The sequence below is a fragment of the Musca domestica genome, unplaced genomic scaffold (assembly GCF_030504385.1).
Source record: "Musca domestica strain aabys unplaced genomic scaffold, Musca_domestica.polishedcontigs.V.1.1 4, whole genome shotgun sequence".
Classification (NCBI taxonomy): Eukaryota; Metazoa; Arthropoda; class Insecta; order Diptera; family Muscidae; genus Musca; species Musca domestica.
Window position 1 is genome coordinate 14,164,351 of NW_026712328.1, and position 17,956 is coordinate 14,182,306.

General features: G+C 35.9%; 1 protein-coding gene across 1 annotated transcript; it reads left to right on the plus strand.

Annotated features, from left to right (window-relative positions):
- The first annotated feature begins 10,696 nt into the window (after positions 1-10,696).
- On the plus strand, positions 10,697-17,208 carry LOC101891189 (uncharacterized). The gene is made up of 4 exons (XM_005186240.4): positions 10,697-11,839; positions 11,903-12,051; positions 15,937-16,471; positions 16,707-17,208. The coding sequence occupies exons 1-4, from the start codon at positions 11,006-11,008 to the stop codon at positions 16,785-16,787; spliced, it is 1,599 nt and encodes a 532-aa protein (XP_005186297.2). The 5' UTR covers positions 10,697-11,005; the 3' UTR covers positions 16,788-17,208.
- Positions 17,209-17,956: the final 748 nt, after the last annotated feature.

Below are 17,956 nucleotides of genomic sequence, written 5' to 3' on the forward strand. Positions count from 1 at the left end.
TGTAATTATAGTTTTATTCTATTTTGCACTGGCATATGAACGAATAGATATGCAAAACCAATACACCTTTTTATTATGATATATGGTCTTCGGTGCTTTGATGGTGGGTCTAAGGTTACGCTACTGGTTTATTTTTTAAAGGCACTCAGCCAAATCCACATGCTTTCGAATCAAGAAGTGTATTTAGTGAAATGAAGTTGGAAAATATTTTTCAATAATAGAGCATGGTTGAACTTATAAAAGGTAAACTATAACAAATAAAAATCAAAACCAGTAAGGAAAAGTCAAAAGTCGGGCGGGCCGACTATATGATACCCTACACCACTATGCATATTTAGTGGAGCTACCGTAACAAAAGAATTTATTTCAAGTAAATACTCGCGATACCAAACGTACGTACCGAAATTCACTTCATGTGGGCTGAGATTAGCCATTATTTGCACAATAAACCTGAAATCGGATTAGGGATATTTATGGGATATATGTTCGATAAAATCTGGGAAAGGTATTACCGAGCTTTATAAGATAATTGGGAGAAAATATCTTTGTTGTCGAATTCATGTTACGAATGTGCGGGGCTTAAACACCAAATCAGATGAAACATATATATGGGAGCTAAAGCTATATCTGAATCGATTTTCAACAAATTTAATGTACTTGCTGACTAGACTGAATTCGGTCGGATATGCCAAAATTCAGGTCACTTGGATTTGATATTGGCTATTTGGTGCACAATTAAGCGGAAATCGGTTGAGGATATATATATGGGAGCTATACAGGGTGAGATGAAAAAACTGCAACCAACTTCAGACTGTTGTCATTTCTAACCCACTCGTCCGACAGCTGTTAAAATTATGCCAGTGACAGCTCATTATATTGTTTACAAGCGTACAAAAGCATTTTGATGAGAATTTTCCAGAAAAAAAGTTATTCGTGATGGAATTCAAGCCGAGAGCGACCATCGGCTGTTATGGCGACCCACAACAACAGACGATGGTCGCTCTCCGCTCCTATTAATCGACCGTGGCATCAAAATAAATGCCGAATATTATCGCGAAAATATTCTGGAGGGTGTATTAAAACCTTGGTCAGGTGTTACAGCCACAAGAACTCAGCCGTCGCTAAAAAAAAACTGCAACAAAGTCAAACGCCATTATTTTTACGCTTTTTTTTTTTAATTTTATTGAATGAAAGCAAAAAATGTCGGAAATAGCATAAAATTTAAGAATAAGTTTACATTTTTTCGAATTGGTCACCTTTGGCACGAATTATGGCCAATAAAACTGTCATACGCTGCCTGAATGTTGCTCTGCGGTATTTTGGCCCATCCCGACAAAGCGCTTGCTTGAGGTGATCGACACTTTGGTATTTTTTAGTGCCAACCTTGCTTTCCAAAATACTCCATATACAATAGTCCAACGGATTGCTGATGGTGCTGAGTCCGGTTGGAATGTCCAAGGTCTGCGGCCAAAATGTTTGCGTGCCCAAGTCTTAAATACACTCTCCAGAATATTTTCGCGATAATATTCGGCATTCATTCTGATGCCACGGTGGATTAATACGAGCGGAGAGCGACCATAGGCTGTTATGGCGGCCCACACCATCACTATGGCCGGCGCTTGAGTTCTGGTGGCCAACCGAAGATGCACATTTTCAGCTGACTTCTTTGGCAAGTAAACACGATCATTTTGTTTGTTAATAAATTGCTGGACAACGAATTTTTTCTCATCAGAGAAAACACTGCCCATATTCGACAGTTCACCACTCTCTGCCAAGCGAAGCAACTCTTTAGCTCTTTTGAGTTTATTTTCCTTCTGTTGCTGTGTAAGTTCTTGCATTTGTTGGAATTTCAATGGCTTTACCCCGATCTCATTTTTCAATATTTGCCGAAGTTTGTTGCAGTTTTTTCATCAAAGGCACCTCAAAAATAAAAGCTGCAGCTTTGTATTCAATATTATGACTCAATTACCAAGGTAAAATTATGTGATTACCATTTTTTTAATATTTTTTTTTAATTTATTTCCAAGCAAATATTTTGTTATTTATTTTATAGGCTACACAACAAAATCTAAAATATTAGCCCCATAAGTCTTGTAAGTCTTTTTACATGATTATAGAATGGTCGAATTTTGTTTCAAAATATCATTTTGCGACAGTTAGGACATGTATGATGCACGGCAATATCGATTATTTTGCTATAATACTGGTAGAAATTATCGTCCCAAATTTTCAGTCAAATTGACCTTAATTCCATTGCAGAAAATTGTCAGCCTAAGATATAATTTTATTACGAATCCATATAACATGTATTGCGAAGATTTTGTCGTTGTCGTTTTTCAGTCGGAAGTAATACATTATATATTATTTTTGTAAAATAGCCACTCGTCACAGGTCATTATTTCAGAAATGAAAACAAATTTTATTTGAAAATCGACAATGTTGAGTACTTTAAAAATGACTTAATCGATTTAGGAAATGATTCTACATCTTTCGTTTTGCCATGTTAAGATATTAAAATTAAACTTTTAATGATTTTAAAGGAATATTATTTTTCTTCGAGAAAAAGGGAGCAGCTAGACCGGACATATAGTAAAATCAAAATAATTAAGATAAAGACACACTGCTAAATATGTAAAATCTGTTTATTGGACGTCCTGAGTGATGATATGATGTTGGTGAACGTAATATTTAAACTATTGCAAACGGATATAGATAACAAATCCTCGAATCAATGCCAGACGTATGTGGTCTCCCTATATAAATGTATGAATTCAATTGCTTTGGTACAGAACTGCAAGAGTGTAAAACTTTTTACTAGATTACCTATATATATATATATATATATATATATATATATATATATATATATATATATATATATATATATATATTGAAAATGAGATATATCGGTCCACGTTCTGGTATAGTCCCCATATAACGGTACTTCCCGATATTGGGTATTTTGATGATTTATGCCACATTTTTTCACGGATTTGTCTGAAAATTGGTATTTGTAGGTCATAACGAGTTCCTGTGCGTGTGGCAAAACATTGCATGCATAGGTTCACGTTTTGGTATAGCCCCCATATAAAGGTACATCCCGATATTCGGTATTTTGATTATTTTTGCCACATTTTTCACGGATTTGTCTAAAAATTGGTATTTGTTGGTCATAATGGGTTCCAGCTCCGGTGGCGAAATATTGCATGTATGGGTCCACGATTTGGTATATCCCCCATATAACGGTACCTCCCGATATTCGGTATTTTTATGGTTTTTACCATATTTTTTCAATAATTTGTCTTAAAAATGGTATTTGTGGGCCAGAATGGGTCCTACTTCGTGTGGCGAAACATTGTATGTGTATGTCAACGTTTTGCTATAGTCCCCACATAACGGTATCTCCCAATGTTCGGTATTTTGATGATTTTTGACACATTTCTTCACGGATATGTCTAAAAATTGGTAGTTGTAGATCATAATGGGCCCTAGTTCGTGTAGCGAAACATTGCATGCATAGGTCCACGATTTGGTATAGCCCCCATATAACGGTACCTCCCGATATTCGGTATTTTGATGGTTTTTACCACATTTTTTCATTGATTTGTCTTAAAAATGGTATTTGTGGGCCAGAATGGGTTCTAGCTCCTTTGGCGAAACATTGCATGTGTAGGTCCACGATTTGGTATAGCCCCTATATAACGGTACCTCCCGATATTCAGCATTTTAATGGTTTTTGCCACATTTCTTCTAATGTTTCCTTTACTCTAAGGTGGAGGGTATTAAAAGTTTGGCCCGGCCGAACTTAATGTTTTTTTACTTGTTTAGAACCCCTTTTGTACATCATTATGGTTGTACTAACCAACGTTGTAGGCACACAATCGCAGCTATAGCCGGTCGTTCTAAACGAATGGTATAAAATCTAGGACGATACGATAAAATCAAATTTAGTACTTTTCGTAAATGTTGAAGTCGACATTCCAAATTTATCTTCTTTTCTAAACGTTATTCCCATTTTAAGCTATTTTTCCTACACTCAATACCATATTGAGTACCATTCATAGCCTGTTCAGCAAACTTATTTTTCTTTCAATTGCAAGGAAAATGGCAGACAAATAGAATTTTTGGTTTTCGTACGAAGGTAAACAAAAAGAGCTTTTTTCCATATGGGCAAATTCTGGTTCATCTAACTCCAACACAAACAAAACGAAATGCCAAAATAGAGAATCAAAAATATCAATCGTTCATTCTCAAAATTTAAACAAAATAAAATATTGTGTTTGAAAATGGATATTTCACACAAAAGGTATGGTCAATTTAATCCGCTGTGTTGTGTCGATCCCAAAAGGTGCGCTTCTTTTCTAAACTCTAACCCCTCGCAAAATTAGGTGCCAGTTGGTATATAATTATGACCTGAGAAACTACTAAATCAGAAAAATTTTTTGTTGGCCCATCTCAAGGCCTAAAAGTTTTTATTCTGATCCTAACCCTAATTGTCACCTGTAGCGTGATTACAAATAGAAATGGACAGACTGACACACATAGCTTATTCGACCCAGTTCGGCAAGATTGGTAGATACATATGTAAAATAGTGGGTCTAGGACCAATATTTCGAGGTTTGTAGCATCCTTTCATTGATTAGGTTGATATTTCCGCCACCCCCATTTACACTTTTATTTAAAATGGAAAAGCCAAAACCGGAACCCGGAACTAACCCAAATTACAATAATAACCCATAATAAAGTGGGGAGTATGAACGTTTGCTGTGGGGGCTACTTACAAAAATTTTTAAATGTAGTTAACTTGAGTTCACGTTAGCCGGTGCCGGACATACCCAGATGAAAAAGCCTTTGGACCCATTATTATGGGAGTTATGTCCGCTACTTTCTGGGGTTAGTGACCGTTTTTTTCTTGCACATAATCCCCATTCCATTATGGGGGTTCGGTCATAATCCCCAGAAAGTTGCGGACATAATCCCATGCCGGTATGCCCAAAACGATTGGGTGTGCGAAAAAAATTGAGATTTTCTACTCTGGGTATGTCCTGCACTTACATTTCATAATTTTTGTAAATATCCGGCCTTGGGCGGAGCTTGAGATTTTCTTCTCTGAGTATGCGAATCAAAGATTTCTAAAATTAATTATTTCTGTAAGTAGTCCACACAACCAACGGTCATACTCCCCATGAGGGTTGTGTCCGTTTTGGAAGCGGACATAATCCTCACATTATTATTGGGGTTATGACCAGAAACAACCCGGACATAATCCCCATAATTGCAATGGGGAGTATGTCCGTGGGGCTTATGATTATGGACGCAATCATTAAACAAAAATAATAAAGAAATGTTCTTTTTGGAAACATAAACAAATTTTTGACAGCAGGACAATAGGTGAAATGAGCCTTTATTCCCAGACGAAAGAAATAAATGAATTGAAATAAAAACTTGATTGCCTAGGTAGCAGTTGCTTGTCTGCCTTAAACAAAAGTTCTGCGAACAGGCTATTAGTACTTTTCGTATATGTTATAATACGCATTTTTAAATTTGCCACCTTATATAAACAAATCACATTCACAGTGATCCAGTTCTATTCCTGCACATTTACATAGTACTCTTGGTACACATACCATATGCATTTCAAGAACGGTCTCTGTATCTCAACTGTACACACAATGACCCCTATAGTAAATTTCAACATTCCACCTTTATCCATTTACCTTTATTCAAAGTTTACGAAATTCAGAACTATTTACAGTCTGTTTTTATACCCTCCACCAAAAAAGGTATGGAGGGTATATTAAGTTCGTCATTCCGTTTGTAACTCATCGAAATGATCAGCGTAAAATTCTAAGACGATTTAGCCCTGTCCGTCCGTCTGTCCGTCTGTTGCAATCACGCTACAGTCTAAACGAATTAAGATAGGAAGCTAAAATTTTACACAGATCTCTCTTTTGTCTGCAGGCAGGTCAAGTTCGAAGATGGCCTATATCGGTCCACGATATCGTATAGCCCCCATATAACGGTACCCCCCGATATTCGGTATTTTGATGATTTTACCCACATTTTGCAACGGAATTGTCTGAAAAACCACACAAGGAGTTCCTTGTGGGTACTTTATACCTCGGCAGAGAATTGTCCATATAGGTCCACGATATCGTATAGCCCCCATGTAACGGTACCCCCCGATATTCGGTATTTTGATGATTTTACCCACATTTTTCAACGGAATTGTCTGAAAAACCACACAAGGAGTTCCTTGTGGGTACTTTATACCTCGGCAGAGAATTATCTATATAGGTCCACAATATCGTATAGCCCCCATATAACGGTACCCCCCCCGATATTCGGTATTTTGATGATAACGGAATTATCTGAAAATCCACACAAGGAGTTCCTTGTGGGTACTTTATACCTCGGCAGAGAATTATCTATATAGGTTCACAATATCGTATAGCCCCCATATAACGGTACCCCCGATATTTGGTATTTTGATGATTTTACCCACATTTTTCAACGGAATTGCCTGAAAATCCACACAAAAAGTTCCTTGTGGGTACTTTATAGCTCGGCAGAGAATTATCTATATAGGTTCACAATATCGTATAACCCCCATGTAACGGTACCCCCGATATTCGGTATTTTGATGATTTTACCCACATTTTTCAATGGAATTGTCTGAAATTCCACAAAAGGAGTCCCTTGTGGGCATTTTACCTCCTCAAAAAGAATTGTCTATATAGGTCCACGATATCGTATATCCCCCATATAACTGTAACCCCCGATATTCAGTATTTTGATGATGTTAGCCACGCTTTTCAATGGAATTGTCTTAAAATCAACACAAGTAGTTCCTTGAGAGTACTTCACCCCCTGAGAGAGAATTGTCTATACAGGTCCACGATATCGTATATCCCCCATATAACGGTACCTCCCGATATTCGGTATTTTATGATTTGACCCACATTTTTCATCGGAATTGTCTGAAAATCCACACAAGGAGTTCCTTGTGGGTACTTTATACCTCGGCAGAGAATTATCTATATAGATCCACGATATTGTATAGCCTTCATATAACGGTACCCCCGATATTCGGTATTTTGATGTTTTTAGCCATATTTTTCAACGGAATGGTCACAAGGGGTTCTTTGTACACAAGGGGTTCTTTGTGAACACTTTACCCCCCGACAGAGAATTCTCTATATAGGTTAACGATAACGTATAGCTCCCATATAACGGTACCCCGCGATGTTCGGTATTTTGATGATTTTAGCCACATTTTCCAATCGTATTGTCTGAAAATCCACACACGGAGTTCTTTGTGAGTACTTTACACCCAGACATAGATTTGTCTTTATAGGTCCACAATATCGTATATCCCCCATATATCGGCACCTTCCTATATTAGGTATTTTAAAGATTTTAAAAGAATTTTTATTGGATTTTATTTTTTTGAAAATTTTCTAATTCGTTCCAAATGGTGGAGGGTATTCAAAGTTCGGCCCGGCCGAACTTACTGCTTTTTTACTTGTTGTAAAATCGTTGGTGTTCAAATGCATTCGTTTTAATTTGGGTTCTTATAAATATTTTTAAAGCTCTCGTCAATTCCCAAAATGTTTTATTTAATTTCATTAGTTATCAAAAAATTATAAAATAAAATTTAAAAGTATCAAGAACATATTTGAAGAATATAGTTCTGCAAGGTGCACCAACAAAAAGTTAATATGTAAAAACCGTTCATATATAAATTCCCCATCCCACACATAAAATTTAGGCGTGATTCTATAACAAACAGCCAATATCTGTTCAAAACAAAGGGCCCCCTCCTATCGTTTTTTTTCTGACATTTTCTTTTTTCGTTACAAAAACCAAAAATAGAAAAGGAAAAAATCTTTCTTGGGTTTGTCGCTGACAGAAAAAACATGTAATACAAAAACCCAAAAAACAAAGTAGTCAGGCTTAATCCCATTATAGCTGTATTTATAAAAACAACTGTTGTTTATTAGTAGAGACTTCTATTACAAAAAAAAAAACATTTTTTACCCAAGTGACGAGATCGTAAGCTCAATAGAAGAGGAACCAAAGAATTAAATAAAACTAAAATTCTTTTGGAAAGTCTTCTAAATCTTACAACCGCACTTTAATTTTTAAAATAACTTCTGGGGAGAATATCCCAGACAAAAAACAAGGGAACTGATGAGGATTGGTGGCTCTTTCCGAAACCTAGGTAACCCCTGCCTTACCCCCTGGTAAACAAGGGAACTGATGAGGATTGGTGGCTCTTTCCGAAACTTAGGTATCCCCTGCCTTACCCCCTGGTAAACATTACCATCGTTCTCCACTAATAAACAAACGTTGTTTTTATAAAAACAACAATAAAGGGATAAAACCTGGCCATTTGGCAACAACAAAATTTGCAAATATTTTTTAATATTTTCTACATTTCCGCTTGTGTTTTCTTCTACCATGCTAGTGACAAATGCAACAAGTTGTTTTGTTTATTTGATACTTTCCTCGCAATATTTTAATTTAAGAGAAATTGCGAAAAATGAAAAATTAAGGATATTTTAATTTAAGGAAAATTGCGAAAAAAGATTACAACGTTTTTTTTATCCCAAATCGCATAGATGTATTATTCCCAAAATCTGTAAATATGAATTTAAATTGCAATAGAATTTGAACATTTTTAAAATCAGTTCGTTTATTATTCAAAACAATGCTTACACATACAAAAACCGTATATGTGCTTTAACTTTGCAAGAATACCATAAGAAAAAATTGTATTCAGGAAATCACCTCGGAAAATTATGGCTATTGCGTTGTCTGAAAATGATCGTCCGTAAAATAATATTTTTGTTAATATTTTAAATCTGTCTTCTACATGTTTTATATGCTCGTTTTAAGTATACAGGGTGAGATGAAAAAACTGCAACCGACTTCAAACTGCTGTCATTTCTAAGCCACTCGTCCGACAGTTGTTAAAATTATTCTAGTGACATCTCATTATATTGTTTACAAGCGTACAAAAGCATTTTTGGGAGAATTTTCCAGAAAAAAAGATATTCGTGATGGAATTCAAGCGTGATAGTGTGATTTCTTTATACTTGGCTGGGAAACCACAAGTGGCTATCGTTAGAGCACTTCAACATTTAAATGTGAATAAATCTTTTAACGTAGACCGAGGTCAAGGAAATGGACGGAAGAAAACTGCAACATCAGCAGAAATGCTTCGAAAAGTAAAGAAGCGATTTGATCGAAACCCGCATCGCAGCGGCCGAAAAATGGCTCGTGAGCTGAACATATCGCAATATTTCATTCGGCAAATACTGAAATATGAGTTTGGGGTAAAGCCATTGAAATTCCAAAAAGTGCAAGAACTTACACCGCAACAGAAAGAAAATAGACTCAAAAGAAAATAAAAAGAAAATAAAAATAAAAAAATAGACTCAAAGATTTTGGTTTGGGATCTGATTAAGTGCGCTGCAATCGTGTTTGGGTAACCAAAACGTCCTCTAGGATCATCGTTCGGTACACGTAATCAAATGATGAAATAAGTTTTTAAAGTTTGCATCTTAAAAATAGTTTATAGTGTGTGTGTGTAATCTGTGTTGAAACAAAAGACTTAAGAAACATAGACTCCAATAGGCTAAACCAAGCAATTTCAATATATGATTTATATCTATTTTTAAGTTATTATCTGCATGAATAATCTTTAGAGGTTCATGTAGCTTTGTTTATTGTCGAAAAATTAGTGTTGCGCTGACTCATTTAACAGAAATTAATAACGTTTTTGGGAAGTAATTTCTTCTTGCAAATACAATAGTTAAAACAAGACTTCAGGAACATACACACATACATAAGAATATAGTACACGTTACATGTGGTTTTAAGAAATGAAACTAGCAAATTAAATCTTCTTGGAGGCATGTGTATTTTTTCAAAAATTATATTCAAATTAATTTTCATCTGGGGCACAGCAATAGTTTTTACTGTGGGTCTAAGGGTCTTTGTTCGAATATGCTTTAAAAATTGTCACAGTCAGACGGGATTCTAATTAAATGTATTTTTTTTTTTTGAAAACTCCTACGCTCAGGCAGGTGTTCTTAAAAATAATTTTCCTCGAGTGTATCCGCGTGTAATATACTGGTTACACCGAATTGGGTATTGTTTGTAAGTATGTACTACTTACAGGTGTTCTTAAAAATAATTTTCCTCGAGTGTAATCCGCGTGTAATATACTGGTTACACCGAATTGGGTATTGTTTGTAAGTATGTACTAAGCACGAAAACAAAACACCAATTTAGGTCTTATTATTATGTGTGCGAGTGTGTGTGTGTGTGTGCACAATCATCATTAAGAAATGATTTCTTTATGGCGTTTACGCTCTTCACAACATACGAATTTTGAAAAAGAAAGTAGGTAGGTTATTTGTCTGCTGCATCAATACTATAAAACGCACACACACACACATAACCCGCTCGAAAAATAAAAACTTTATTGACGTGTACCTACCTATGGTCGCTAGTCAATTGGCAGATAGGTTGCTCACACTTTAGAAATGTTTGCTTGCAACTCCATCCAACATGTTTGATCTGTTCAAGAGACAAAGTGAGACCAAATAACTTGTACATACATACAGAGTAGACTTCGTCTTGACACAAATTTTGTATTCAGGCAAAGAAATGCAAGAACTTATTCCGATGCTTCAACACCAAATGTGTTGTGACCGCTGCTGAGTACTGATCAGAAGGAAACAAGTCTTCATTGTAGACGGGAGCTTTGTCGGGCGTACAAGTCGTTATTTTAACTCCCGGTGTTAAGAAGTCAGTTGAAGCAAAGTAGTAACGTTCAACACATTTCTAACTGCTGCTCGTCGACAAGTAGTGAACCAGAGCACCAATTTAAGGAAAAGACGCAGTTCACCGCACGAGACTGCAAAATCAAAAAGCGTAACTTTGTAATCGGTACTAAGTGATTGTGAAAGTTCGTTGCGTTGCGTGTTGGAAAATGTTAGTGAAGAAGGCCATTTTGTTGTTGGCATTGTTATGCTTCAATTTATCCTTTGGCCATACCACACAACGGCCCGGTGGCCGTTCTTCAGCAACAGATGACGATTCGAATCCGCTGTTCGACATGGCCTCGATGTTTATTCAGGAAGCTATGAACAATCAAAATAACGGAGGGCGGGGAGGTGGCGGTGGGGGCGGCGCTGCATTGGCCGGCGTGGCCTCATTGATTGGTTCGTTCATGCAAGCCAATACTGGAGGTCAAGGCAAAAGTGCCGGATCCGGTGCTATGCAAATTTTGTCTGGTCTCGGCAGTCTTTTGGCCAATTCGGGAAATAACAATGGACGCAATGGTGGTGGATTTGATCCATCGATAATCGGCAATGTCATTGAAATGTTTACACAGGGTGATGATGCCGACGAGGATGATGGTGGCGAACATAATCATAATCATCATCAACAGAAACGTGAAAGCGGTGAGTCAGGCATTGATTTAGGTTCAATTCTTCAAATTGCATCAGCGTTCATGGGTCAGAACAATGAACAGCCATCACAGCGTAGCGGCCAGCATCATCAACAAAAGCGGGCAGCTGATGGAAAATCACGCAATGGCCAACAAGAGGAAAACGGTTTTATGAGTCTGCTGCCATTGTTAATGCAAGCTGTTAGCTCTTTTGCTGGGCCCGAAGGTCAACATACACAGGAAAAACATAAAGATCATGCCTGGGTCCTGCCACCCTTCCTGGAACACTTACACGTCTTGTGGGATCATTTTTCAAACTCTGAATTGGCTGATGCACTGTATGAGAAATCGGGCATTAACAAAATCCTAAAGGTGAGTCGGAGCAGAGAGGGGAAAGTTAGTGCCAACAATACAATCTGTATACATTTCCAATAGGGATTCAAAGGACGTGATGGCAAGGTGGATTATGACAAACTGTTCGAATCGCTCAATAATCAATCATTCCGCAGACGTTGGATTAAATCGGCAACATTGTACCTGGCCGATTGGGCTAGTTATTTGGCTAATCCTGAAGTCTACCTAAAGTAAGTACCTACATCTAAATAGAGGTATCTAAAAAAGGTTATTATTTTAGATTAACGTACGTAAACAGGCCATAAAATCGATCCACTTTTGTCAAAATGTTCTGTTAACTTTTCCCTATGATTAATTCACAATTGGTTTGATTTAAATTCTTATCTCTATTCACAATTGGTCCATTTTGACAGCAAGCTCTTTACTCAACAGTCTTATTTTCCAATCTTGTATAAACCTTGATATTAAGAAATGTTAGCCCAGAGAAGCACACAGAAATGTATTTCGTCCAACTAGCAAGATAATGACAATTTCCTTCTCAGAGGGGACAGCAACCCCAGGGGAAATTTTTAAGATAAGAACACGTTTTAACATAGACAGCTGTATAGATATCCTTCTTCTACCGATTTATATAAAATAATTTCCAAACGTTGCTGACACCATCAACGTTTTTCCATTCTTAATTGTTTTGCAAATCTGTATAAATAATAGCAGAAAGTAAAGTCGTTTAACTTCTGTCTAATCACTTAAACTGTCAGTGGAGAGTTTCCTTTACATTCGCCAACTTTAGCAGAGATGTGTTTAAACTTGGTGCAAATTAATGATTGGTGAAATCCAAAATTCTCGTCTTTGTCTTAAGGAAAACGAAGAAGAAGTTTCATGACCCACTTTTTATTCCACATTCTTTTACTATATGACCAAAAACAAAATACACACATATCTTGTAGGTGAGAAATGTATCTCAAACAAAGATGAAGACTTTGGCGTAAGCAACGATCAGTACAAGTTGTTTGAGTCCAGCTGATCCATACCAGCGGTTTGATTCTAACCATTCGGTTGCGTGTATCATGCATTGGCTTAAACAAGAAGGTAGCACGTAACAGTTATACTAGTGATACAGTCAAGTCTCTACTCGTATTTACATATATATATATACATAAAGAAAACTTTCTGTTTGTATATAAATGAGTGTATGTGTGTATTTGAATTTAAATGAAATCATGATGAACCTGTTAACAAACACCGATCCCCATTCTGTCAGATATTCTTAGAAATAAATCTTACATATATCTACCTACAAAAAAAGATTGTCGTTACTGAACACGAATAACTTTTGTTAGAGAATAGTTTTTAAATGTGTGAGCAGTTTTGGTCGCAAGAAAGTTTGTATGTATACACATAGCTACATAGTGAAATTAGGTCAATCAAAAATTAACATGAATTCGAATTTTGTTTGGTCGTGGTTTTTTCCAAGTCAACGTTCTTTCTTTGCGCCAATGCTTGACAACGTTAGCTGTTGTTAGATACAGAAGTTAATTTGTGTATTGTTTTCTCTTTCGTTTCTCCCACAAGGCCTTATCATAAAGATATATTTTCACTTTTAAATTTCACTTTTAGAAAAAATGAAAAATGTGTTTAGCTTTAGTAACGAAACTTTAAACTATACAAAAAATATAAATTATGGAAAAGAATTAAGACAGTGGAGTTCCCTTTAAAAAACTTTCACATAAATAATGAATATTTCCCAAATAAATATAGTTATGTTCGAGATTAAGACCCGTTTCCATAGCCAACCTTCAATCATTTGGACAAAAATAGAATAATTAACAAATATTTTTCATCAAATATTGGGTTGTAAACATGGTACAATAGGAAGGTATAACCGCTTCGTAAAACGACAGAAATGCAGCCCTGAGGCTATGCCCGTTATATGGCAACTTTGGATGCAACAAGTTGTTTGCATTTATTCAAAATTTTTCTTCATTTTTAAAATCATTTAAAAAGCGGAAATAGGAATGAAATGCCTAGATTTCCTTTCAAAAATATGATATAAACAGTTATATTTTTCAATTCCATAACAAAACTGGCGAATTACTTTAATGCGCGTTTCACAATGTACGCGTCATCCAATCAATGATTTTGAAAATATTCTGTTTTTATTTTTCAAAAAAGTAAATGGATACACAAAATTGGCAAAAGTCGGCACATTAAAAAATTGTAATCAGCTGGTAGCTCTACCTCACCTTTTTATTGTACAATGAGTTGTAGCATAGGGTAATGCTAATGATAATGTAAAACTTTTTACTACGATAGGTGATTTTCCCTTTATGATATATTGAAGAAAATTGCTAAAATAGTAAATTGTTACAGGTTCTGGAACAGAGCAATTAGCATGGTAGAAGAATACTGATCAAGAATACTGATCATCAATACTTTGGGACATTGATATGGCAAAATTTGAAAATGTTTTTTTTTTTTTTTTCAAAAATAATAGATGTTTATATGTTTTCTTATATGACGCCACTCGGAGGTTGTTATGAAATGCATTCACAATTTTTACAAATTTCAATATTTTTTCATTCAAAACTTTCAATTCCAAAATTGGTTTGACAGTTCATTGCCCCAGCAACTGTGTCGATGCACCATAAAGGTTATTTAGCACCTTTAACAACTAAATTTGCTCTCAAAAGAGACAATTGTGATTTGAAAATAAAAAAGTCAAATAACACATAAAGGAGGAGGACTGCAACAAAATGTCGGAAATAGCATCAAATTTTAGAATAAGTTTACATTTGTTCGAATTTGTCACCTTTGGCACGAATTACGGCCATCAAACGGCCAATGAAACCGTCACACGCAGCCCGAATGTAGCTCTGCGGTATTTTGGCTCATTCCCGGCGAAGCGCTTGCTTGAGGCAGAGCGACCTTCGGGTGTTATGGCGGCCCACGCCATCACCATGGCCGGCGCTTGAGTTCTGGCGGCCAACCGTAGGTTCACATTTTCAGCTGACCTCTTTGGCAAGTAAACACGATCATTTTGTTTGTTTACAAACTGCTGGACAACGAATGTTTCCTCATCGGAGAAAACCAAATTCGGCAGTTCACCACTTTCGGCCAAGCGATGCAATTCTTCAGCTATTTTGAGTCTATTTTCTCTCTGTTGCGATGTAAGATCTTGCACTTTTTGGAATTGCAATGGCTTTACCCCGAGCTCATTTTTCAATATTTGCCGAATGGTATATTGCGATGTGTTCAGTTCATGAGCTATTTTTCGGCCACTGCGATGTGGGTTTCGATCAAGTCGCTTCTTTACTTTTCGAATCGTTTCTGCTGATGTTGCTGTTTTCTTCCGTCCACTTCCTTGACAACGGGCTACGCTACCAGTATCACGGTAACGAGCGATGGTACGAGACACAAAAGATTTATTCACCTTTAAATGCTGGAGTGCTCCAATAATGGCTACTCTGTATGTGTGTGTATCGTTTCGAAAACAATTTGAAATTTCAAATTTAGTTGCAACAAAAATCTATATTTTCAGAATAATGGGAAAACGATGTTACTCTTTGAGATGTCAATGTATATTCCTTTTATCCCGGATTCAATTTCGTGGAATAATCCCAATATTCCATTCATGTTTTGTAATTTTGCCCAATATAAAAATTCCTGAAAAAAAAAAAAAAAAACATTACAAACAAAACAAATTGTTGCATGTTTTAAAAATCTATTTGACAAAATAAGACTCTAGCACAGTGTTGCATTTTACCTATATAAGTGAAACCAACTGTGAGACTTTATTATTAGATTTACCTTTATCATTGCCCATAAATTAAGACGGGAATTTCTCATGTAAAAGTCAACATTTGCAGTCATCGATAACATTTTTATTTTTTATGCATTTTTCGCAATTTTTGATAAAAAGTTTTAAAAATGCATTTTTTTTTTAAATTATAAAAACGAAATCATAAAAAGTCATAATTTAACATGGCATCCGTTTTGTTGCAAGTTCACTTTTACCTTTTTACTCGTCTCTTCACGATTTGACATATGTATATGTCATGTGTAATTTTTTTCTGGTTTAACTAACATTTAATTTTTTTACTTTAATGTTTTTACAGATACTTCCAAACGGCACAATTCATGTTCAACGGATTCCTTAAGTCCCAAGGATATCCCAAGAATACCTTTTTCGATCCCAGCAGGCCTAGCGAAACTATTTCCAATTTATTAGATCACGTTGCCAAACAACATTTGAATGTTAAAATTGATTCTCGACAATATGTAAAACCTGCTGTCGGTTACGCCAAGGATTTACTGCAATTAGGACAAGCGCGGGGAGTCTTGCAATTCAACGCGACTGAAATTAGTGACAAACTGACGGACACTATTAACTTGGAGGTTATTGAACCAGTGCTAAAAGTTCATCGTGCCTATCGCTACATTAACAAGCAACCGCAATGTGATCGTTATGTTTTGTGTCAGCTGAATGATCCGGAACAATACTCTGCTGAGGAATCAAGAGGTCTCATTTCTGGCGTTAGCCCGAAAATTGTTAAAGTTGGCAGTATGGGTGCTGCTTTCTTCATTAGTACCGAAACAGGAACTCCTTTCTGGACATTGTTTAGTGTCATTACATCGGCATCAAACTGTGAGGTAAGTACAGTACAGAGTACAGTACAGTGTGTGTGTGTGTGTGTGTAGATAAGTGTGCTTAATTGGACCAGACCATCGAGTCAGTTCACTGCCATTTTTAGTTCTACGCCATGATCAGTACCTCTTCTTTCTTGTATTTACACACGCACGCAGACATACATTTATTTGCTACAACTTGCCGTTCTTTTCATTTGAACAATATATTCTACATTTCATTTCTTGATTTACTTTCTAGGTTAAATATCCTGTTGATTGTGGCGGTTTCCATGAGGGCGAAGCCAGAGTGACTACTGAATACATTCACAACGAACTGTAATTCCTTTATCTGACTCTAACGGTAGAGCAATGCCAATTAACAACTCAACGTCGTGGTACTATTATTATGTATGTATGTCTGTTTGTGTTTGATGTGCGTCTTTGTCTGCTCCAGTTGCAGACTCGTAAATAGAACGAACGCGCAAATTTGTTGGGTAAAGAATTTTAGTCTTAAGATAGCATTTTGTTGTAAGTCTATGTAGTCGCCCCAGTTAAATGAAAACATGATAATTAAATTTCGAGTTTTCCGTCAATATCTCAAACAAAATGTAATAGGATACATTTAATTTCTCGATACTTTAGGTTAGAAATCTAATTTAATTTAACACGTTTTTACTGTGAACATTTTAAGCTGTTTTTTTATGTAAATAATAATTAGTATTATCTCCTATGACAATAAAAATAAATGAAATTCAAGAAAATATGCATTTATTTGGCTATCTTCCATTAAGATAAAAAGTAATAAAAAGTTGTACATTCTTGCAGTTCTGGAACAGAGCACATAAGAAGCCGAGTTGTATGAGAATACATACGATAACTAATTTCTTCCTTTATTATATCGGAAAAAAGTGTAAAACATGTACTTTCCTGCAGGTTTTAGAACAGAGCTACACTTGTTTTTTTTTTCAGAACCTGCAACAATTTATTAGTTTTGTATTTCGTTATCATAATGGGAAAATCGGTTATCGTAGTAAAAACTTTTACATTTTGCAACTGTTTGCATGGTATAATTATTGCAGGTAGCAGCAAACCTCAGCTGATTCGACCCTATATATTAACTTTGTCATTCCGTCGTCATAGACCCCATAAGGTATATATATTCATAATCAGCATATAATTGTAAGTCGATTTAACGATATGCGTCTGTCTGTCTGTTGAAATCACGATACAGCCCACATTATTTGACGTAGAACTTGAAAAAAGTTCGGCCTGGCCAAACTTAACGTTTTTTTCTTTTTTGGTATCATAAAGGGAAAATCGGTTATCGAAGTAAACTCTTTTACATTTTGCAACTGTTTACATGGTACAATCCATGGTATAGTTAATACAGGTAGCAGCAAACCTCAGCTGATTTGACCCTACAGGGTGAGATAAAAAACTGACAAACGCCATAATTTTTACATATTTTTTCATTTTATTGAATGAAAGCAAAAAAATGTCGGAAATAGC